The 22500-nt window shown below is 49.7% G+C and overlaps 2 protein-coding genes across 2 annotated transcripts in view; one reads left to right on the forward strand and one right to left on the reverse strand.

Moving 5' to 3' along the window:
- The first annotated feature begins 3069 nt into the window (after nucleotides 1-3069).
- On the forward strand, nucleotides 3070-9522 carry LOC131108056 (filensin-like). The gene is made up of 8 exons (XM_058058797.1): nucleotides 3070-3649; nucleotides 5001-5061; nucleotides 5708-5803; nucleotides 6137-6229; nucleotides 6566-6679; nucleotides 7791-8011; nucleotides 8089-8177; nucleotides 8250-9522. The coding sequence occupies exons 1-8, from the start codon at nucleotides 3279-3281 to the stop codon at nucleotides 9194-9196; spliced, it is 1992 nt and encodes a 663-aa protein (XP_057914780.1). The 5' UTR covers nucleotides 3070-3278; the 3' UTR covers nucleotides 9197-9522.
- Nucleotides 9523-10915: 1393 nt separating this feature from the next.
- Nucleotides 10916-22500, reverse strand: part of LOC131108057 (neuroendocrine convertase 2-like) — a 20319-nt gene continuing 8734 nt past the window's right edge. Inside the window, exons 6-12 of the mRNA XM_058058798.1 lie at nucleotides 21382-21458; nucleotides 20324-20412; nucleotides 20011-20186; nucleotides 18583-18798; nucleotides 16543-16643; nucleotides 14594-14821; nucleotides 10916-12387 (exon numbers count right to left, since the gene is read on the reverse strand). Of these exons, the coding sequence (XP_057914781.1) occupies nucleotides 11898-12387; nucleotides 14594-14821; nucleotides 16543-16643; nucleotides 18583-18798; nucleotides 20011-20186; nucleotides 20324-20412; nucleotides 21382-21458 (1377 nt within the window). The 3' untranslated portion in view covers nucleotides 10916-11897. The remainder of the gene's footprint in view (nucleotides 12388-14593; nucleotides 14822-16542; nucleotides 16644-18582; nucleotides 18799-20010; nucleotides 20187-20323; nucleotides 20413-21381; nucleotides 21459-22500) is intronic.

The following is a 22500-nucleotide window of genomic DNA, read 5'->3' on the forward strand; positions in this document are numbered from 1 at the left end:
CCCATCCATCCATCCATCCATCCATTTTCCTCCGCTTATCCGGGTCGCGGGGGCAGCAGTCTTAGTAGGGAAGCCCAGACTTCCCGGTCCCCGGCCACCTCCTCCAGCTCCACCAGGAGGACACCAAGGCGTTCCCAGGCCAGCTGTGAGACATAATCCCTCCAGCGTATCCTAGGTCTGCCCCGGGGCCTTCAGCACCCATTTGATGGAAATAACAGAAAATAAAGCCATAACGTAGTATTGTTTTTTTTTAACTATTATTCTAATTAGTTCCCCCAAGTGCAGGGCAAAAGTTCCCAATGGATTTACAGAAATTGTTGCAAATGGGATAAGGAAGAACTGCAGCATCCGCATCCAAGGATTATTTTCAGCATTTGGGCATGTAACTCCACAAAAATGGTCGGGGCACTTGGAGAAAATACAGGACAAGATTCCAAGAGGTTCTACGGAATATCAAAGGCTGATCCAGAAACTGTAGGATTATTATTTTGGTGTCAATGGCCGTATTGGGGGGGGGGGGGGGGGGGGCTATGGCGCCTGTCGGAGGTCTGCGCTGTGAGTCAGTGGAAGCTTTTCTAAATGCCGGTGTTAAAATGTGCATATTTTCCCGGGCCAGGCAGGCGGTGCAGCGTCGTCACTCGGGACGCATGGTAAGGAAAAATAATGGCGGTACTCATACTGGCGTCGCCATCAATACGTTTGGGAACACAATCATACGCTGAAGTATCCTGCTTCACTGCGCTTCAGCAGCATGGATTGGCTGTCGTTGATCTTTTTTCAGGAGAGACTCATCAAGTGGAGCGCAGGAGAGGAGGCTTGTTTGGATGCAGCAAGATGGCATCTCTGCGGTCGTCCATCCTGAACAGCAGATAAGAAGGGACGGGGCAGACGGGAGCGCTAATGGCTTCTACCGATCAATTCCTCATTGGGATGGAAAGCTAGTTGTACCGCTCTTCTTCTTTTTGGGAGCCGCCCTCCTCCAGTGGTGTCTCATTTCCCCCCAGATGGTTGGCTGTACGGTCACATGACCCTGGGAGGATGTTCTCTCGTGCCATTGTCTCATCGCCTGTCACACGGCTCCGACGGCGGCGTGGAGGCGTGGCCAGGCGCAGCGCTCGTGCAAAGACGGGCTTGACCAAACGCAACAGCGGCTGGATTGGGAAAACAATTCCACCTCCGATTAAGTCAGACATGACCAAGGAGGAACTGCAGCTTTACTCACATAAAACTTCAACTTTGTCATTGCTAACTCTTTAAGCTAAGCTACACTAAATGAAGTAGGAGCCAACCTATCTCTCCAGAACCCAAAGCACTCCTCATTAGTTCCTCATTAGTTCCTCAGTAACTGCTTTCTATATACGTACCTCAGGAAACAATACAAGTACAGCTGCGGGCCGCAAATTGCCCCTGTGCCGCACTTTGAGCACCCCTGCGCTAAAACGGACGTGAGTTGAAGCAGCTTGAAGGCAGCATGGCGTGAGCGTGGATCACATCATCCGATGAAAGATCAGCGTCCAGGGCTTCCTGTTGGACGTTATTAGCTGCTAAACGCCAGGCGCTACATGTTCAACCCCGCTGGCCTTCCCAGAAGGCTTTTCTTTCAATCAACCGGCCAAGCTGACTAATCGAAGCCGCACTCCACTTTTACAGCCAATCATAAGTGAGAAATATTGGCGCACTCGGTCAGACGCTCTCTGGTGTGTGATGGAGGACACGCGCCACACAAATCATCATAATCATCATAATAATACACTGTACCACCGCGCTGCAAAGGCTTTATTGGCGGCATGTTGGATGCTACACAGCACCATGAAATATAGATTTACCGCATACAGCAGGCAGGGGTGTCCATACTTTTTCCTCCAGCCAGGAACACATGTAGCTATGCTAAGATGTTATTTATACTGAAAAAAAACTGCATCTGAAAAAGATTAATATCAACTTGAAGCTTTGCTTTTCTTCTGATGTTTGTCCCAATATTTCAACTTTCTTCTTTAAAAATTCTTCTTAGACTTTTTGGTAACGTTAGGATTATCATCTCATATGTAATATAATATTGTGACTACTTTCCTGTAATATTCTAACTTTTCCCCCAATCACATTTTCACAAAAATGTCAGAAATAACATTTTATATAACAATATTTCAACTCCATCCTTCCATCCATCCATTCATCCACTCATCCATTCATCCAGCCACCCATCCATCACAAACATTTACTTCCTTAAAACCTCTCCCTTCCAACGGTCCAAGTATAGTTCCTCTGCCACCAAAGCAAACATCTCCATTGATTGATGAATGTACATACATTTCCATTAGCCTGAAAGGACGCTGATATGAAGAACCTCCACCCATGAAGGATCAGAGAAAAACCTTATTGTGATGTCTATTTCCAGCAAGCTCTCAAGCCCAGCATGGATGAAGGCTGCTTTGGTCATCTTCCACACGCACCATTCATTCACCGAGAATGACTATAATTACTGTCCCCCACGGCAGAGGAGGGACGAGGAAATAAGGGAGGGACACGTGTTTCTTTTCAGCGTGGCCATGATACTTTCTGCTTTCTTCACTAAACACATCCGACTGTAACCCTCATTTGGCACCTTTATTGTGGCGGGGAGGGGAAATGCGGTAGAAACGTTTCCTTTCTCTGTGGCCCCCGATAGAATTGCTTTATACTTGCTGAGGCAATTTCCACCCAGCGCCGTGGCAGCGGTCTTCATCCACACATGTCATGTCCGTGGAACACATACACAACAAAGGACACGCCTGGATGGAGATGACTTGGATTCTAGAGCTCCTGGTCCGTTGATGCCAGTCAACTGTTGGCATCAATCATTCCACCCGGAATCTTCCGAAGGGAGTCAACGTCCTTCCGTTCTTTCTTATTATCCCTGATACTGCCGAGACTTTACCCCGCGTCCTTCCACACAAAGCGCCGTCCAACCTGCCTCATCACTGGTGCATCTAGAAAGCCTCTGACTGAGAGGCACAACCATTGTGGCGTCGCCCAGTGCTTTCGTTGTGTTTGTTAGCGGTTGTGCTTTGTCATCACCAGCGTGGCTTTTCTAATGTGTGCAACAAAAGACAACAATCCACTCTGGAAGGTCCCAGGCTCACAACAAGTTGCGAGCACAGCCTCGGGGGCGGCTTTCGGGAGCTATTTCGCCGGCGAGCCGCGCTGAGCGGCGTTTAGTCTAGCATGAGACAGCCCAGGGTGAGCACCCGAGTTTTCACACAATAAAGGAGCTGAAGGCGATACCACCGACCCAAAGCAGCATGTTCAAGACAAGCTACCTGCGCAAGGAGGTGCGCAAGGAAAAGTACGAGCGCGCCGATGTCTTCCACGAGGAACCCGAGGAGGACTCGGCGGGCATCTCCGCCATCCAAGGCTGGGAGAACCTCCAGGAGCTCAACAGCCGCTTCGCCCGCTACATCAACCGCGCACGAGTGCTGGAGCAACGCAACGCCGTCTTCCGCAAGCAGCTGGAGACGCTGCAGAGGATGGAGGAGGCCAGCGGCCTGGAGGAGACCTTCAGGGAGCAGATTGAAGTCAACAGGCAGCGCATCCGCGAGCTGACCTCCGAGCACGGCAAGCTGGAGAGGGAGCTGAGGGACGCCTGCCGCATGCTGGACGACTTCACCAGCAAGTAAGCCCACCTCTCGACCCTTTCACAGTAAAGCCGGGTGAAATGAGGCCATAAAAGATACGTGGAACTGTGATGGGACGATGGTGTTCCTAATGATCTAGCAGCAGGCTTTAGTTTCCATTTGTAAATAAGGACAACGGTAACCAATGTCATCATCTGACACCTACTTCCTTCTGCAGATAGGAAATCATAGCAAATCATGTTGTTACTAAACCCCAACATTTCAGCCCATAAGTTACACTGACTTGAAATTTCTCACACCAGCTCAATGCGCTCTACCTAACAAACTTTAGGGTTTTATGTTGTCATTTCATGACAAAGGATGGAAAAAGACATGAAAGGACAGCACGTATACTGGACAAGGAAGCGTCTTAGCTAACGTGAGACCAGAATGGACCAGAGTCTTGGTCATCATACAGTAGCACCTCAGGGTTGGCATTCCCCTCAGAAAAAAGTGTGAGGTAGACAAAGCAAGGTTGGAGGCTCATAAAAAACCCTGACCTGTCACTATGCTACAACATATCTTACCAGTACAGAATATAAAGTACAAATGGAAGTATTTGGATAGTAACTGTGGGTTTGTACTATTTTTGCCTTTATAAACCACCACATAGGATTTGAAGTATAGTACAGATATGGCATTTCCAATTCAAGAACTACAACCAGACTAATCCCTGGTCTATGGTCTCGCCCGTGCCCCTGTAAAGACTCGGTGCTTGTCAGTCCCCTGAACATTTGGTGGTATTTGGGCAAACGGCACCAAGTTGCAGCGTTGGTTTTGTGTGAGAAATTTCCAGTCTATCGTATTTACAACTTTAATAACAGCGCCACCATGTGGTGGCACGTTGTGTAGGAGTACAAGGCTGAGCCTCCACCAAGAAGTAACCAAACAAACATCTACCACAGCTTGGACGAGCGTAGCGCTCTTGTTCTGCCGTCTGTCACGGAGCACGGCGCCGCCATGAAAGCTTCCATTTCCTTCCACGAGACAAACGGCGGCATGAAAGCCACCAGCGAGTGAAGAACACCAATACGAGCGCTTTCAAGCCTCGCTCACGTGCACTCCTTACCACGAGCCGCCTGTGCACTATTAGCGTGCACGTGTTCTGCTTTTCATGAAAGATTCTGTCGGTCGTCGGGAATCCATTTTTATTTCTCCAGGTAATTTGCAACACACTTCTACAGCTGGACGACGTCTGGAGGAGACACTTCAGGCTGATGATGATCTGGACCTCATGACGTGCTTTCAGTGCAAATCATTCTCCATCGTTTCTCTTCATTTCTATGAGGGTGAAAAATGGCAGCCATGTTTCTTCTGACTGTGTAGTAAAATCTCATCATTCTTTTCCAGATACAGAAATGAATGTGATTACCAGGAGGAGCTGAGGAGCACGCTGGAGCAACTCAACAAGGTAGTGACATCACGCCTTCTTCGCAGCCGTCGGACACACCCACAGCGAAAAGACACGTGAACACACGTCCTTCTGTCTCCTGTGTATTGTAAAGATATAAAAACAGGTAAAAAGGTTGATGCAAGTCCTGGGCCACGCCCATTGGGCCCAGAAAGGCGGCTAGTCAAAGAGCTCCAAAACGTCCTATCCCTGCTGTTAGCATGTAGTAGCAGCTACATGGATGCTAACATGTCATACTTGGAGTATTTGGGAACTAATGAGGTTTGTGTTTGGAAGTGAGCCCTGAAAGAAGTTTAGGAATTCTCCGGACGCTCGGATTCAGAGAGTTTTTTTCCAACACTGACTTTTGTGACATCAATGCGATCTGGACTTTTTTGTACGAACCGCATGTTGCCTGCTCTTGGTAAACACAGTGCTTTGTATCCTTGGGAACGCTTGGGAGTGTGACCAATCACAGTGGAGTGGGTGTGCCTGATGGGTGGGGTCAATTAAACGGACCGTTTGGGTGGGAGGCTGACCAGGTGCTTGAGGCGATGCGAGATGACCTTTCCTTTCCCTTCCCTTCCTTTCCCTTCCCTTCCTTTCCCTTCCTTTCCCTTCCCTTCCCTTCCCTTCCCTTCCCTTCCCTTCCCTTCCCTTCCTTCAGGAAGCTGACAGCGCCCTGCTGAAAAATCTGGAGTTTCAGATCCAGTCGCAGTTCCTGCAGGATGACATCACCTCCACCAGAGATCGACACAAGAAGGTCAGTGGCGCTTATCGGGCTCGCGTCTTGGCTTCCTGGCCGCATGTCATCATCATGTGGCTTGAGATGTGATACCGTGATACTGTAATACCGTGATACTGTAACACCGTGATACTGTGATACTGTAGTACTGTGATACTGTAGTACTGTGATACTGTAATACTGTGACAGCATGCATGGGCAGGACAAAGCAACACACAAACATCTCCACTGCCAACAGCCACCTTTCCTTTATGGTGACCTGATAAAGAGCCAAATAGATATTATTTAAAGGTAACATAAATCATCAATCATTTTCCAATGTTGTAAAATGTCCCTGGTGTTGTTGAACAGAACCTTGCAGAGATCCAGACCTACCTCAACATCTTGCAACAAATCAACCAGACGCTCCCGCTGGTTCCCACCGTGTCAGTGGGCATCTCTGAGGTGAGCTGGCTAAAAAAAGCATAGTGTGCGTGTGCACGTGCGCACGTGCGCGTGTGCACGTGCGCGTGCCCTCAGGGCCTCCATGTCAAGCGTTGATGAGGTCATCGGCCTCTCAGTTGCCGCAGAGTGCATGAATACAGACTGGCTAAATGAAATGTGTGCACTAAACCCTGAACGTTGCCTGGTCAGGACACGTCACCGTGACGGCCGTGTGCTTATCTTCCACGACAAACGGCGTCGATGCTAACGCTGCTAACGCTGCTAACGCTGCTAACGCTGCTAACGCTGCTAACGCTGCTAACGCTGCTAACGCTGCTGTGTTTCGTCCCTGCGAAGGAGCAGGAGAAGCTGCTGGCCCAGAGCAGGATGCCCGGCCTGCTGAGTCAGCTGGAGGAGTACAAGAGCGCCCTCTGTCAGCTGCAGGCGCAGAAACAACGTCTCCAGGCCGAGGTGGGCGTGTCACCGTGGAAACCTGCTTTTCCTTTCCTTGCCTACCTAGCCTCATCCTTCAAGTCCGTTCATTTTAGATTTCAACTGGGTCAGTTCCTTCAGCGTGGATGGTGGGAAGGAACTGGTCCGCCATTCATCTTTTTAACCATCCTCCCTATTATTAGTATTATTATGGAATACTAATATTAAAATACTATTATTATTTGAAAACAAATGCAAAGTTATGAGCAAAAACAGGCAAAGAAGTCCTTGGGGACCCCAGAGGGTATATATTGTTACTGTTATTATTATTATGATTATTATTAGGCTCCAGCACACCCGCAACCCTTGGTACAGAAAAAGAATGGATCGATAAATAAAACCTAGAATAAGTGTAAAAAAAATAATAATATCTAAATGTGATTTAAAAGTTAAATGTAATATCTAAACCTGATTTAATAGTTAATTGGATTCTAATGTTGCTATATTCATTGGAATTTTGTATTGATGAAAATGATTTAGGTCCACCTGGTAGTATATCTAATGTGGCAAGGCAAGGACATACCACTAGATGGCAGCAAAAGCCAAAAATCATATTGTGAAATTTGGATAAGTATTAAAAATAATTGAAACAAGACCAGCTAGCAAATGAAATGAATCCACAAAATGAAATTTATGCTATTGTTCAACGTTTGTATTCGCATAATTATGAATATTATTGTGCTTATCCAAGCATTTTAGTACAATATGTAGTACAATATGTTAGTACGTATTTCTTCCCCTTTGTGGATGAAATGATGCCAAATACTGGCTATGAAATATTGTCCACCCTGCAGCATCCATAAGGTGGCAATGACGCACTTCCACCACTAGATGTCAGGCAAAGCCAGAGGTTGCAGAGTGCATATGACGTCACCACATTGTACATAACTAAAGGCTCATACCTTGACAATAATCTCACCACATGACTTTTATGAGCCCTTCCCCTGCTGAGCCCCCCCCCATGAATTAGCAACACAATGCTAATGTGCTGTCCTGACGACCGTGTTAAACATCCTCGTGGGCATTTCTAACACTCCCAAATAATTCAATCAGAGCGTCTTGATTAAAAAGGCGTCTGTGTCGCTCTCAGGCATCCATGTTGGAGCAAGCCATCAGGAGCACCCAGGAGAGTTTCGACGATGAGATCCAGCTGTACAACGAGCAAATCGAGTCTCTACGCAAGGAGATCGAGGAAGCCGAGAGGTCGCTGGAGAGGTTCACCAGCGAATGTCGCCACTTGGCCATGTACCAGACGTCCCTGGAGAACGAGCTGGAGAGGTACAAGAGGATCATCGAGAACGAGGACAACAGGTAGATGCTAACCCCAAGGAGGGTTATCAGGTCATAACGAGGAACCCCATGACGAGGAATGTCTTCTTCATTGACAGGTTGAATTCGGCCATAATCGGCAGCCCCATCACCCTGTTCACCACCAGCTGCCACTACACTCACACCCCCTCCGCCCCCCGGGGGAGAGGTAAGTCCTGGACGTCAGCGGCGGTATTCCCAGTATTCCCAGGTCACCACAAGCTGCATCATGTCTCCTTAGATATCACTCTGGCTATCCAAGACATCACCAGCATAAAGCCCCGCCAGAAGATCATGGCCAAGAAAGTCCAGAAGAAGAAGGAGCTCACCCCCAGGGACGTGATGGACAACGGTCAAGAGGATCGAGGCGCTTCTGGGGAGAATCCGGACGAAGACACGAAGGGGACGCCCGCGGTCGAGGGCCAGGAGGAGAGCGTGAGGAGGTCCGAGGAGAGGCCCGTGTTGTCCGACCTGTCTCCACAGGACGTCCCGGACGGAGCGCAGATCAGCAAGGCATTCGACACGCTGTGTAGCATCGTCAGAGATCGGATGAGGAAGTATAAAAAGCCGGAACCCATCGCCGACTTCTACACCAAGGGCCGTTACGTCCTTGTGAGCGGCGAAGGAAATTACCTGGACCCTTGCTTCTACACCTCCACGCCATCCGCCGGACACATCGTTGTCACCATCAAAGACCAACCTCTCGGGCGGAGCGCACTGTCTCCTCAACCTCCTCAGCCCAAACCTCTGACTCCGCCCCTTCCTTTCCACGCTGGGGGTCGGAGGGAGGACAGCAAGGGAGGAAGAGGGAAGGACGACGGCGGCAAAGGCAAGGCTAAGAAAAATGAAGAGCCTGAGCCTCAACCTAAAGATCTGGACCCGGGTCAGCCGACTCCGGGCCCCAAAGATCCAGCCGGAGAGCAAACTCCTACTGATCCCAAGAAGAAGAAGGAGGACGATGGACCGGGCGGGACCACCCCAAAATCAACACCCCGGGCCCCGAGCACCAGCTCCAGCTCCAGCTCCAGCACCAGCACCAGCAGCTTCACCCCGGATGCAATGAGCTATGAGAAGGTGGTGGTCGAGTCTGTGGAGAAGTTCTCTGATGGCCGCAAGCTCAAGGGTTATGAGGAGACCTCCATGGTGGTGGAGACCACCATCGAGAAGTCCAGCAAGAAGAAACATTAGATCCTCAGTGGAAAGCAAAGCTGAAGAACCAATCCCACATTCCTGGCTTGGCTCCTTCACGCGTGATCCCATGGTCCCACCCGAGAGCCCCGCTCGTGCTTCAGTCCTTTACTGTCTGAAAACTTGGGACCCACCATAAGCCCCCAAAACCTCTGTGCCCCCTTCAGTAGAAAACACGAGAAACCAGAAGACCGTAAATTTGTGCCACCCGACGTCTTCCAACCCCTTGAGCAATTTGTTCAATTGGACGCACTTCCTGCCCCCGGCGCCATCTTGCTGTGTACTCATTTGCTTTGACCTTTTCAATAAAGACCACCTAAACCACGCCTTGGTGTCTGCAGACCCTTTGGTACTCCTTGGTCCGGCTCGTCACAGGGGTTCGGGAATTCTTTCAAATGTGAAACTTCCCAGTCAAAAGGACGTGGAACAATTTCAATTTTGTCCCTCATACATCACAAAAATATAGATATAATAAATAATATATTCATGTAGGATCCACCTTCACTTAGCATGGTTGGTCTGGAACCGAAATAAACACCATAAGCTTTTACTGGCCTGTGTATACAGTGTATATTTGTTTATTTGTATATTTGTGTATTTGTCTATTTATTTGTCTATTTGTCTATTTGTTTGTCTATTTGTGTATTTGTCTATTTGTCTATTTATTTGTCTATTTGTTTGTATATTTGTTTATTCCTCATGTCTGTGATAAGTACAACATCTGTTATGGGTGTCCATGAAGGCCCGAGGAGGGACGTGATGCACCTGAATGCACCACTGCTAAAAAGAGCTAGCTCGGCCTGGTAGCCCATGCCGTGATCCTGCTTCCCACGTGGGGGAGCACGTGTCCAGCCTTGGGGGGCTCCAGACGCCACAAGGTAGGATTGGTGATGATGCAGTGTTGCTCTTCATGATGTTAACTATGGGGGGGGGGGTGAAAGCTAGTGTTCACTCCTGAGCCAAGTGCTTGTAATTGTTAGCTAACCATCGTTAGCTAACTAGTTGTTAGCTTTCAGTGATCATCAGTGACGCTGGTCATGCATTTATTTGTGTCATGTGATTTGTTGCCTGCCTTCCTATTGGTTAGACCAAACTAACCTTTTGGATACATACAAACATATTTTGGTACAATAGCTCATCCACCTGTACTACAAAGATGATGAAGTCTTTCCATGGGGGTCCAACTTTTAAAGAACCACTACCCCCCACCCCCCCCCGCGACATTCAGTTTTTCAACTAGCAAAATATGTTGATTTGATGTCCATGCTGTATGAATGAAATAGCATCATAGATCATTATAGATCATTCTAGATCATTCTAGATCATTCTAGATCATTGTAGATCATTGTAGATCTACCATCACTTGGAGCAAACGTTGACATTTTCCAAGAGTGCTCATGCTAGCCCTGTAAAAATAAAGCTAATGCTAGGACTGTAATGGCTACTCATGTTGCCACCACTTGGGGGCTTTTGAGAGTCAACAAAAGCTACCACGGCTGAAATGCTGAAATGGGGAGGGGGGCAGCGCTTTCTAATCTCCATTGGGCATCTCTGTGTGGGGTGTGGGGTGCACTCGTGCGTGGCTTTTCTCTGGGTACTCCAGTCCCCCCCATTCCAAATAAATAAATTCAACTCTTTTGTTGTGTTGTGTTGACATTCATAGTTTGGAGTGTCCGTGAATGCACCTTGCATCAGTGTGTGTGTGTGTGTGTGGGGGGGGGGGGGGGGGATGAGGAAGTGTTTGCTAGTAGGAGATATAAGGTGTCGGATCCTTTCTGTCGATGTCTTCAGGTAGGAATAAAGTTGAAGGCAACACGCAACCATCTCCATGGTAAAAACATATTCAATTAACATAATTAAATGAACGAGTTAGCATCCTTAATGCATTATTATTCACAGCATTATTTAAAAATGGCATCTCCAGACTTGGTTTAAGAGTAATGCTAGAAGAGTATGGGATGTATTGGCCAGTGAAACCTACCAGTTGGTTGGCGAGTCCAAGAAGAGACCACTTGGACTCGCTGAGAGTCTGGAAGAGTCTCAAAGGTCAGCGCTGGACTTCGGTCCATAACCTGGCAGAAGGAAGAAGCCTCCAACTAGGAAGTGCCAACGCCGCCATGCTGTTTTCAGGTGGTACCTCTCCCCTATGTGGGTCAGCGGCGAGGCCCCGTGTCTGGATCCAACTGGTCCAACTGGTCCAACCGGTCCCAGCAGCTGTACTTTGATATCTGAACCCGAGCCCCCCGTAACAGCAGCCGTGCTTCCAAATGACTGGAGCGCTTTAATAAACAGCTAAATATGTTTATTATGAGAGCACATGGAAGGAGGCCAAGCACAGGCTGCAGATGAAGGACACGTTCCTCTCCGCGTTCGTACGAACGGAGCATGTCACAAAAATATCAACAGAAGTAAAAGTATCAGCGCTCCGTTGGCAGGACACGGAATCCTTCACAGTCACAAACTGTACAACAGAGAGAGAGAGGGAGGCGGGGCGGGGCGATCAAGCCGGAGCGTTATGTACAGTTCTGTTCAAGTGTAAAAATGATGATGTTCCTCTGTGAAGGTTACTGAAGGTTACACTGGAGTCGCTAACATTGAACATTCATTGAATGTAGAAAAAGCAGAGTGGGGGGGGGGGGCAGAAGAGAAAGATGGGGGTCAGGACGAGATGAGAGCGAGTTGGGGGCATGCAGGCGGGGCGTCAGTTGTTTTGACTCAGCAAGCTCTTCAAGCTTCTCTCCACGGCCTCGTCCAGCTCCTCCTCCAGCTCCTCCTTCTTGGACATGGCCAGCTTGGACTGGTAGTCGCGCACCTTCTGCTCGATGTAAGGCGCACTTTGTGTTCCGTGCAGCATGAGAGTCCACTCCTTGAGGACGCCCCGCTGGAGCTCGTCGCCGTGAAAGCCCACCTCCAGCACCCAGGTCCCACGCGGGTCCTCGCCCCAGGTGTGGGTGGTCATGAAGGGCCACTTGTCGAAGCCCACTTTGGAGTCGTTGTCGCGGGGCCGTCGGCTCAGAAGGATGGACTTGGTGCCCATGGGCGAGGTCATGTTGATGTTGAGGTCGCCGCGGCGGCTGGCGTTGACGGTGATCACCGCCTGGACGTGCTCCAGGTAGCGCACGAAGTTGTCCTTGCCCTGGCAGGCCTCGGTTGGGATGGCCAGCACCAGCTTGGTGCCGGACTGGATTTTACTGTGGAACAGACCCACGTACACTTTTAGGACGCTTTGTCTTTGGCCCTCATGGCCGGGGGCTCCAAGCGGGGCCGCGTGGGCCGACACCTGGACGTGGATGACTTGGGAGCGGGCCGCACAAAAACGTTCTTTTGCCACTATGGGCAATTAAACATCGTTTGGTCTGCACTGTGCGTATGCTAGGGGCCCCGCCTCCACCCACCCAGGTAATGTGACCGTATGACTGATAAAAGAGCTCGCTCCGTTCATGCCGTTGTTCAACGGGACAAACACGCCGAGGTGCTGCATGCCGTGCACGTGGCCATATTCTGTATTGATGTACGAGGTGAACAATTTGGGTCCCGGTATTGACCCCTGGGGTACTCCAACATAATATGTGTATTCTCCTAGCTTTACGTATTGCTTCCTGTCAGCTAAGTAGCTTTTGACCCAGTTCAGAAGTAATCCTCTTTACCGTACTTTTCTAATGTGGTTATTAGGATGTCGTGATTGGTTGCATCAAAGGCTTTTGGCAGATCCAGGAATGCTGCAACTTCCTGTCATCTACAGCGTTGGTCGTTTTGATCCGTGGCATGGAGGTACAAATGTTAGCTCTGCATCCGTACTGACGTGATGATAGTAATTCCCTCGCATTAATACATTTATCCAGCCTGTTGTTGGTTAGCTTCTCAATCATTTTGGACAATTGTGGGAGGAAGGAGACCGGCCCATAGTTTGGAAATTGGTGTTTTAAAAATGGCATTTTAAAAATTGGAACCACTTTGGCTGCTTTCACTTCTTGGGGAAATCTTCCGGTATGAAAAGATAAATTACTGATGTACATAATCGTTGATTAGCGTTTATGATAATTGAACTATTTGTGGAGTCGTTGGAGCTGGCCTGGTGTGAGAACCCGTGGAGATGGAGGTCAGATGGAGGTCAGGTGTAGGTCGGATGGAGGTCGGATGGAGGTGGGCTTAGTAACAGAGCCCAGGAGCTGCTGCAGCAGCCTGCTCCAGGGACTCTTCATTAGGTACAGCCGTACCGAACGTGAACGCAACCAACACAACGGACTATTACACAATAACCAGCCTGCAAAGGAGGGCAAACGGCCACAAGGTCACGTGACGGGGGCCAGCACGCCCGCTTCCCTGACGAGAGGAGCTCCTCCTCCAGCAGAGTCAGGTCGGCCGGCAGCCGCTTCCCGCTGCGTGGCGTTTACGGCGGCTGGCCGTTGTTGATGTTTATTGCTTTTCTCTGTGGAGACGCTATCATCAGAGGCGGCCTGCTTGGCGTTACTTTTGTGGCACAATAGCAAGCAGTGGGGGCCCCCGTGGGGCCGCTGCTGTGGAAACGGCGAGATGATGAAAAATGCAACACGGCGACGTCACGTGGCTCATGATCATTATCATGCCCGGCTTATGCATACGGAATATTGCTAGCGCTGCTTTGATTTTATTAGTCACTTATTTTATTACCTTCATATTTTTGACTTATGTACATATATTTATTTATTATTTTTAATTATACAGTTTTCTCCTATTTCATATTTATTCTATAATATTTAGTGTATTTAGTTTTTACCCGAATATCAGTCATAAACATACTTTGGAGTACAACAAATGAGTGTCCTGTTGCTAGTTTGCTTTTTTAAAACATTATTTGTCATTTGGGTGGGCGGACATTTTTCTTTGGCCGATGGGGCAGTTAGGCTTGAGCCCTATGAACTCTGCCTAGCAACAAGTGGCTATAAACATTCTGCAGCTCTACACGTCATATCATGTACGTAGCGTAATAATTCACGTTTTGGCAATGTATAATATGTATAAGATATAATATGGCGTCCAGCTGACCGTGCATGCTCAGCCGATGTCGGGCCTCCAATGAAGCAGATGAGAGGCGAACGCTGCCCGGAGGAAACCCCTCCCCAACACAAGGCTAAAGATTCCCAGAATGTGATCAGTGAGCAAAGAGACCGGCGCCCTGGAGACGGGGGGGGGGGGTAAAGGTTAACGCTAAATGGCCGGGAGGACAGAGGGGGGGCCGGCAGCACACGAGATGGTACGATAAAACGTCAGCTCCACCGGCAAGAAGATAAGAGGGGCAGACCTTCCATCTCACTTATTGGTGCTGAGATTCTCATCGCAGACAAATAAGTAGAAGTAGGAAGTGGAATGTCGGCCAAAGTCCAAATAATAGGAATAATGATGACAAACGGGACTCACTGGTTCTCCTGGATGGATCCGGCCACGCAGTGGAACCGCTCGGGCACCGTCTTCCACTCTTTGGCCATTTTCACCATGCCGCCCGCATCCAACACGCCGTAGCCGAACAGGTGGTTGAACTCCAGGCCCACGCCGTTCCTCCTCCACTGGTGGACCTCGTCGTGGAGCTGGTTCCTCTTGGAGGTCAGCACTGAGAGGTGCTGCATGTCCCTCCATGTCAGCTCCGGGCTGGGGGACACCAAAGGTAGCAGTAGAACTGTTCGGTTAGGGACCGCCTTGATATCGTGATACCGTGATGTCGGCGCCCCCGCCCCTAAAGGCTTGGTCTCATCATCTCCTGCTATCACATGATTCAAGTGCTTGGGCGGTGGAAGCGCTGAGCCACGCCTTTGAGGATTCACCATCAGACGGGCCAGCGAGCCTCCACTCACTCGCGACAGCAGCATCATCATCATGTGTGCAAAGCAAACATGGCTTCTTTGCTCAGCTACGCTAGCGCCTGCCCTTAATGGCCGCAGATTCTTGTCAGCGCTTCGCCACACAAATGGAGCCTGGGGGGGGGCGCCGGAGAACCACCCACCAGTAACATCCCACACTGGTCACGGAGGAACACCACAAGGATGAGAAGCTCATGCCTGCCGCTCTCATTTGTCCACGTGAATGAAGTACATGAGATGAGCGCATGAGACTACATGAGGGCAGCTGGCGAATGGCAGACAGACGACACGTGACAGCTGGTCATATGAAGACATGAGACTGTATGAGGATTCATGGAGGCCACTTAACTAAATGAGAACATGAGACTACAGCTACATGAGGATTGTCGGCTAGATGAGAGCATGAGACTGCATGAGGGCAGCAGGCGAGTGGCGGACAGACGACACGTGACAGCCGGTATGAAGACATATGAAGACATGAGACTGTATGAGGATTCATGGAGGCATTTAACTAAATGAGAACATGAGACTACAGCTACATGAGGACTGTCGGCTAGATGAGAGCATGAGACTGCATGAGGACATGAGACTGTATGAGGACATGAGACTACATGAGGGCAGCAGGCTAGTGGCAGACAGACGACATGTGACAGCTGGTCATATGAAGACATGAGACTGTATGAGGATTCATGGAGGCCACTTAACTAAATGAGAACATGAGACTACAGCTACATGTGGACTGTCGGCTAGATGAGTGCATGAGACTGCATGAGGACATGAAACTACATGAGAAAAGTCGACTAGATGAGAGCATGAGACTTCACAAAGCCATTTAACTAAATGAGAACATGAGACTACAGCTACATGAGGACTGAGAGCATGAGACTGCATGAAGACATGAGACTGTATGAGGACATGAGACTACATGAGAAAAGTCGACTAGATGAGAGCATGAGACTTCACAAGGCCATTTAACTAAATGAGAACATGAGACTACAGTTACATGAGGACTGTCGACTAGATTAGTGCATGAGACTGCATGAGGATTCATGGAGGCCATTTAACTAAATGAGAACATGAGACTACAGTTACATGAGGACTGTCGACTAGATTAGTGCATGAGACTGCATGAGGATTCATGGAGGCCATTTAACTAAATGAGAACATGAGACTACAGTTACATGAGGACTGTCGACTAGATTAGTGCATGAGACTGCATGAGGATTCATGGAGGCCATTTAACTAAATGAGAACATGAGACTACAGTTACATGAGGACTGTCGACTAGATTAGTGCATGAGACTGCATGAGGACATGAGGACACCGGACTAGCTGAGAAAGTGAGACGACACCAAGCAAGTCAACTCAATGAGAGCATGAGACTACATGAGGACATTGAGGACGGCACATTATGGCGGGGAAGCGGAACAAGCGGAACAAGCGGAACAAGCGGAAGAAGCGGAAGAAGAGGACACGAGGACGTCGGACCACAAGGAGACAAGGACCACATACTTAGCCTCCAGGGCCAGAGCGAAGACGCCGGCAGCCTCGGGAGCCGCCGCCGATGTTCCCGAGTGACGCAGCGTGCAGTTCCCGTACAGGTCTGTGGTGGCCTAAAGCAGGGTCAGAAACACCAGCATGGTTTCTTACTTGCTCGTATGGAAGACAGAAGAAGGCATCCAAGTTGTAGCGTTATGGATCATACGCCAATCATAGAAGACCTCATGTTAATATTTACTCAGCGAACCTTTGTGTCGCATTGGCTGCTTAATTAGAAGCCAGAGCAGCCGGCCTGCAATTAGAGCAGAAACCCCGGGGAGCTCCCTGACTCCGTCAACAGCCGGCGGCCATTTGCATAATCGCAAACGCCAACAGGACCAATAGCGTCTCGCTCGGTACGCCTCGCTGCTCAGAACACCAGACAGCAGCACGGCACATGGCCAGGTGGGCGCATGAGAATACACGGGGAAGGCCGACTCCATCGGTGCATGAGACTGCATGAGGACAGTTGACTAGATTAGTGCATGAGACTGCATGAGGACAGTTGACTAGATTAGTGCATGAGACTGCATGAGGACAGTTAACTAGATTAGTGCATGAGACTACACGAGGACAGTTAACTAGATTAGTGCATGAGACTACACGAGGACAGTTAACTAGATTAGTGCATGAGACCGCATGAGGACAGTTGACTAGATTAGTGCATGAGACTGCATGAGGACAGTTGACTAGATTAGTGCATGAGACTGCATGAGGACAGTTAACTAGATTAGTGCATGAGACTACACGAGGACAGTTGACTAGATTAGTGCATGAGACTGCATGAGGACAGTTAACTAGATTAGTTCATGAGACTACACGAGGACAGTTAACTAGATTAGTTCATGAGACTATACGAGGACAGTTAACTAGATTAGTGCATGAGACTGCATGAGGACAGTTGACTAGATTAGTGCATGAGACTGCATGAGGACAGTTAACTAGATTAGTGCATGAGACTGCATAGGACGGTTGACTAGATCAGTGCATGAGACTGCATGAGGACAGTTAACTAGATTAGTTCATGAGACTACACGAGGACAGTTAACTAGATTAGTTCATGAGACTATACGAGGACAGTTAACTAGATTAGTGCATGAGACTGCATGAGGACAGTTAACTAGATTAGTGCATGAGACTGCACGAGGACAGTTAACTAGATTAGTGCATGAGACTGCATGAGGACAGTTAACTAGATTAGTGCATGAGACTGCATGAGGACAGTTAACTAGATTAGTGCATGAGACTGCATGAGGACAGTTAACTAGATTAGTGCATGAGACTGCATGAGGACGGTTGACTAGATCAGTGCATGAGACTGCATGAGGACAGTTAACTAGATTAGTGCATGAGACTGCATGAGGACGGTTGACTAGATCAGTGCATGAGACTGCATGAGGAAAATTAACTAGAAGACATTGGAAGAATGAGACTACACAGGGAAGGCCGACTCGATCAGTGCATGAGACTACACGAGGGCAGTTGACGAGATCAGTGCATGAGACTGCATGAGGAAGGCCGACTCGATCAGTGCATGAGTCTGCATGAGGAAAATTGACTAGAAGACATTGGAAGAAGACATGGTGAGTGCATGAGACTCCACAGGGAAGGCCGACTCGATCAGTGCATGAGACTACACAAGGACAGTTGACGAGATCAGTGCATGAGACTGCATGAGGACGGTTGACTAGATCAGTGCATGAGGAAAGCCACCGAGACAACAATATGAGGAAGGTGGACTGGTTGAGTGCATGAGACATCTTGAGGAAAATTGACTAGCCGACATTGGAAGAAGACATGGTGAGTGCATGAGACTCCATGAGAAACGTGGAGTTGATGAGTGCATGAGACTCCATGAGAAACGTGGAGTTGATGAGTGCATGAGACTAACCCCAGCACTGACCAACTCCACTGTCCTCATGTCGTCTCATGCACCCATCAACTCCACGTTTCTCATGCACCCATCATGTCATCCTGAGTCGGCCCCCTCCATTTCCAAGTACGGATGCTCACCACGCCAGCCTCCGGGTTCCTCTTGCGTCCGTTGCTGAAGGTGGACGCCAGGGTGGAGGAGCAGCTCTCATCGTACAACGCCGTGCGTCCATCGTTGATGGCCGAGTTGATGGAAATGGTCCACATACTGGAGGCGTAACCGTCACAGTTGCAGTCATCGTAGCTACCGCCATCTCCTGATGCCCACACGTAGATGCTGCCCTTCCCTCCTCGGCCCTGGAAGGACACGTGCGAGATGAATGGGGGACATCTTGGAGGGACATGATGGTTGGAATGGGAATTGGACCTTTTGTCTTTAGGCGGTGACTTAAGGCCACTGTAGTAAGTACAGCATGAGAGAAGATGCTGGTGGATTTTATGCCGTGATAAAAATCTCCATGAGGCATACCATGCGTTCATGGAAGGTCTTCCATCAGCCATCTTAAGAGTGATGATAAAACATCAAACAAAGACAGCAGCGACAGCAAGATGAGGACATGAGACCACATGAGAAGAGAACACATTCTGTTCCCGTGCGTCATGACATTGATGTGACCTTTGTGGTCTTGGCGTTTTAGCAAGGATGCTGTTTTCCACAAGCGGGAGGCAAATGTCTCCAACGTTACCAAGCAAAGGTCCACCTGGTTCACACGGACCGTTACCATGCTAACAACGCCGCTGCCTATTACGATTAATCATTGATTAATCATCCTGACCGTGCAGGCGGACGCAGGTCGCTCGACAGGCAACCACTATCTCTCTTCTGCCGCACACTCGCATCATGGCTGACCTCGTGTGGTCTCATGTCCTCATCTTGCCAAACTTGCTGATTTGGTCTCATCTCCCCATCTAGTCTGTATATACTATATAGTGTATGTGTAGTATATATAGTATATATAGTATATAGTATAGACTGGATATTCAGTATATACAGTATGTTGAATGTGGAATGATATACTGTACATTGACGAGGACCTATGATGCTTTTCCACCTTCTGACCTCTAACTGGAGTTAAATGTTGGATTCTGCTGCTAAACCATGCCAAGGTTTCGGATCATGAGGTTTTCCATGTTTTGGAAGTGAGCCCTGTTTGGGATGTCTCAAAACGCTCTGCATGGTAAAACTGCCCCTTTGTGATGTCACAGAGGGGCGGACTTCCTTATACGCTTCATAGTTTGGTCACACGCCCAAAGTGGAGTGGGCATGACAAGATGAATGCATGAGGCCACATGAGGAAAGTCCAAGTGATGAGTGCATGAGGACCATGACTCCATGAGGACCAAATTAAAAGAGTGTTTTGGCCGGAATCTGGACCCTGGATCTGGAATAGGGGCAGATTCTGCCAAATCCAAAGGTTTCTGTGTCGCTGCCCTACAGGAGACCCCAACCCCAGACCAAGAGCCCCCTGGAGCCATGCTACGTATGTAGCAAAAGGGGCGCGGCCTTACCTTGTTGACCCCATCAGCCATAGCCTGAAGGGTCAACTCTCGGGGGCCGTCCACGGTCTTGCCGTCGTCGGTGGGCCCCCAGCTGGCGCTGTAGATGTCAATGACCTGGGGCATGTGGCTGATGGATGACGCCTCAATGATGTCCGTCATGAATGGCTGGTCCAACATCCGAATGCCTGCGGTGTTCCAGGAAAGCTTTTATGTTAGGAATGCTGGATGCTCCCTTTACAGTACAGTAGACGTTAGATTCCCTGCCCCCCATCATACATTAGCGGAACTGCTACCATGATCTCACGTTCCATGTGACGCATACCTGCCACTTTGGAGTTGTAGGCCACGCCCACACCGCAAATGTTGTTGTTGGCGGCCGCCGACACCTCCCCGGCACATCTGGTTCCGTGACTGGAGACAAGGAAGGAGCACAAGGTGCACTTGGAGAGCGCAGCAGGAAGGGGAAGATAACTAGATGGCTGCTGTTATCCATGATGCATGGAGGTAAAAGATACACCTGGAGGTTGTCTACAGCCACGGCTGTTCATGTTGTGTTTTATGAGGCAGTGCTAATTGGAGATCCCGGCGGTTATTAGCCTTTTTGCTTTTGATCCGTCACTGATCAGTGGGTCATCAGAACAGCATCCGTCCGGGCCAGATAAGTGATCCATGCTGCATGCTCATCCCATCAGTGTCCCAAATTCCCCTTTTCGGTAGGAATGGGGGGGCAAAGGGGGTGAAGGAGTAGATAAAGGAGGCGGCAGGAGTAGATTACGTTGCAGATGTGCAATAAAATATTCAAAGTGGAGAAAATGTAAATGTTATTCCTGTGGTGGCCCAAATGGCTGCGACGCTCCGCCCCTGACTCTCAGCTTCCCGCAGGGACCTTGCAGAGTCAACCCCCCCCCGTCCCCCACCCCCACCCACCCCCGTGTGCTCTGCCGCTGACAGGAAGCTATTTATAACAAGCGCCTGATGAGCCGGCGAGTCAGTCGCTCTCGCCGCGCGGCACCGACACACCCGGTAATCTCAGGCCCACACGTCGCTAAACATTCATAAACATCTCCAGCACGTTCCTCCTCATTCCTGCTGCTGCGGCCATCACGTGTCGCAGGCGGGCAGATAACAAGCTATCAGTAACGAGGTCGCCGCGGCCGCCGCCTCCTTTATCGGCCTTAGCACAACACTGACGAGGAAAACACACAAGACGGGTACAATAGACGACGGCTCGCTTCATACGGCAACATGATGTCCTAAGGGGGGGGGGGGGGCACATCAATAGGAGATCAGCCATTCCATAAGGAGGGCAACACAGCATGAGTATGGCTGGAGGGCCGGGGAGGGCCGGGGAGGGCGGCGGAGGGCGGCGGAGTGAGCTACCTGTTGAACCAGTCATCTGTGTAGCGTGGAAATGGGTACGGGTCGTTGCTGCTGAAGTCGTAGCTGGCATCTGCGTTCTGAAAGGACAACATGGACGTGTTTACACACAAATGCACTTCAAGCACAAACACGGATAATTAACGCTTCATATGCACTATGCAAATATGACGCCTTCCCTCCTTCCCTCCTTCCCTCCTTCCCTCCTTCCCTCAGACTCCTGCTGACCACAAAGATGACAAATGTTTAACCCCAAGTGACCTTCATACTTCACGTATGAAGCCGGCGTACCTCCCAACCTGACTACTCCGTCTAACAGAACAAGGGGGAGACCTCCAAGTCAGGGCTGAGGGGAACTCACAGCCTAGTTATGCAGAGGCGGCCCCCCCACAGACCACGTAGGACAGAGCAACTGATTTATGCTATGCGTCATACTGCATCCTCTACTGCATCCTCTACTGCATCCTCTACTGCATCCTCTACTGCATCCTCTACTGCATCCTCGACAACATTATGAGGATAATATCACCAGTATCGATCTTATCCATCAAGGGCATTGGGACCAAGTGGGACCAAGTTGGACTGAGCCAGACCAAGTTGGACCAAGCCGGACCAAGTTGGACCAAGCCGGACCAAGCCGGACCAAGTTGGACCAAGCCGGACCAAGTTGGACCAAGCCAGACCAAGCCAGACCAAGCCGCACCAAGCCGCACCAAGCCGCACCAAGTTGGACCAAGCCGGACCAAGCCGGACCAAGCCAGACCAAGCCAGACCAAGCCGCACCAAGTTGGACCAAGTTGGACCAAGCCGGACCAAGCCGGACCAAGCCAGACCAAGCCAGACCAAGCCAGACCAAGCCGCACCAAGTTGGACCAAGCCGGACCAAGCCAGACCAAGCCAGACCAAGCCGGACCAAGCCGGACCAAGCTGGACCAAGCCGGACCAAGCCAGACCAAGCCAGACCAAGCCAGACCAAGCCGGACCAAGCCGGACCAAGCCGGACCAAGTTGCCACTATACAGCATTGAGTCCCAGATTTTGGATGAACAGCCTATTTTCTCGTTTGCAAGAAATGACTTTTCGTCTCACTCCCGTTTCTTCTTTTTGCATGTTGAAGCTCCGC

This window comes from Doryrhamphus excisus, chromosome 20 (genome assembly GCF_030265055.1).
Source record: "Doryrhamphus excisus isolate RoL2022-K1 chromosome 20, RoL_Dexc_1.0, whole genome shotgun sequence".
NCBI classification, from domain to species: Eukaryota; Metazoa; Chordata; class Actinopteri; order Syngnathiformes; family Syngnathidae; genus Doryrhamphus; species Doryrhamphus excisus.

Excerpts from the sequence above, each read along its gene's own strand:
- LOC131108056 (XM_058058797.1), top strand. The coding sequence starts at position 3,279 with ATGTTCAAGACAAGCTACCTGCGCAAGGAGGTGCGCAAGGAAAAGTAC. Across the intron at positions 5,062-5,707 it reads CGCTGGAGCAACTCAACAAG|GAAGCTGACAGCGCCCTGCT; the intron begins GTAGTGACATCA and ends CCCTTCCTTCAG. Across the intron at positions 6,230-6,565 it reads TGTCAGTGGGCATCTCTGAG|GAGCAGGAGAAGCTGCTGGC; the intron begins GTGAGCTGGCTA and ends GTCCCTGCGAAG.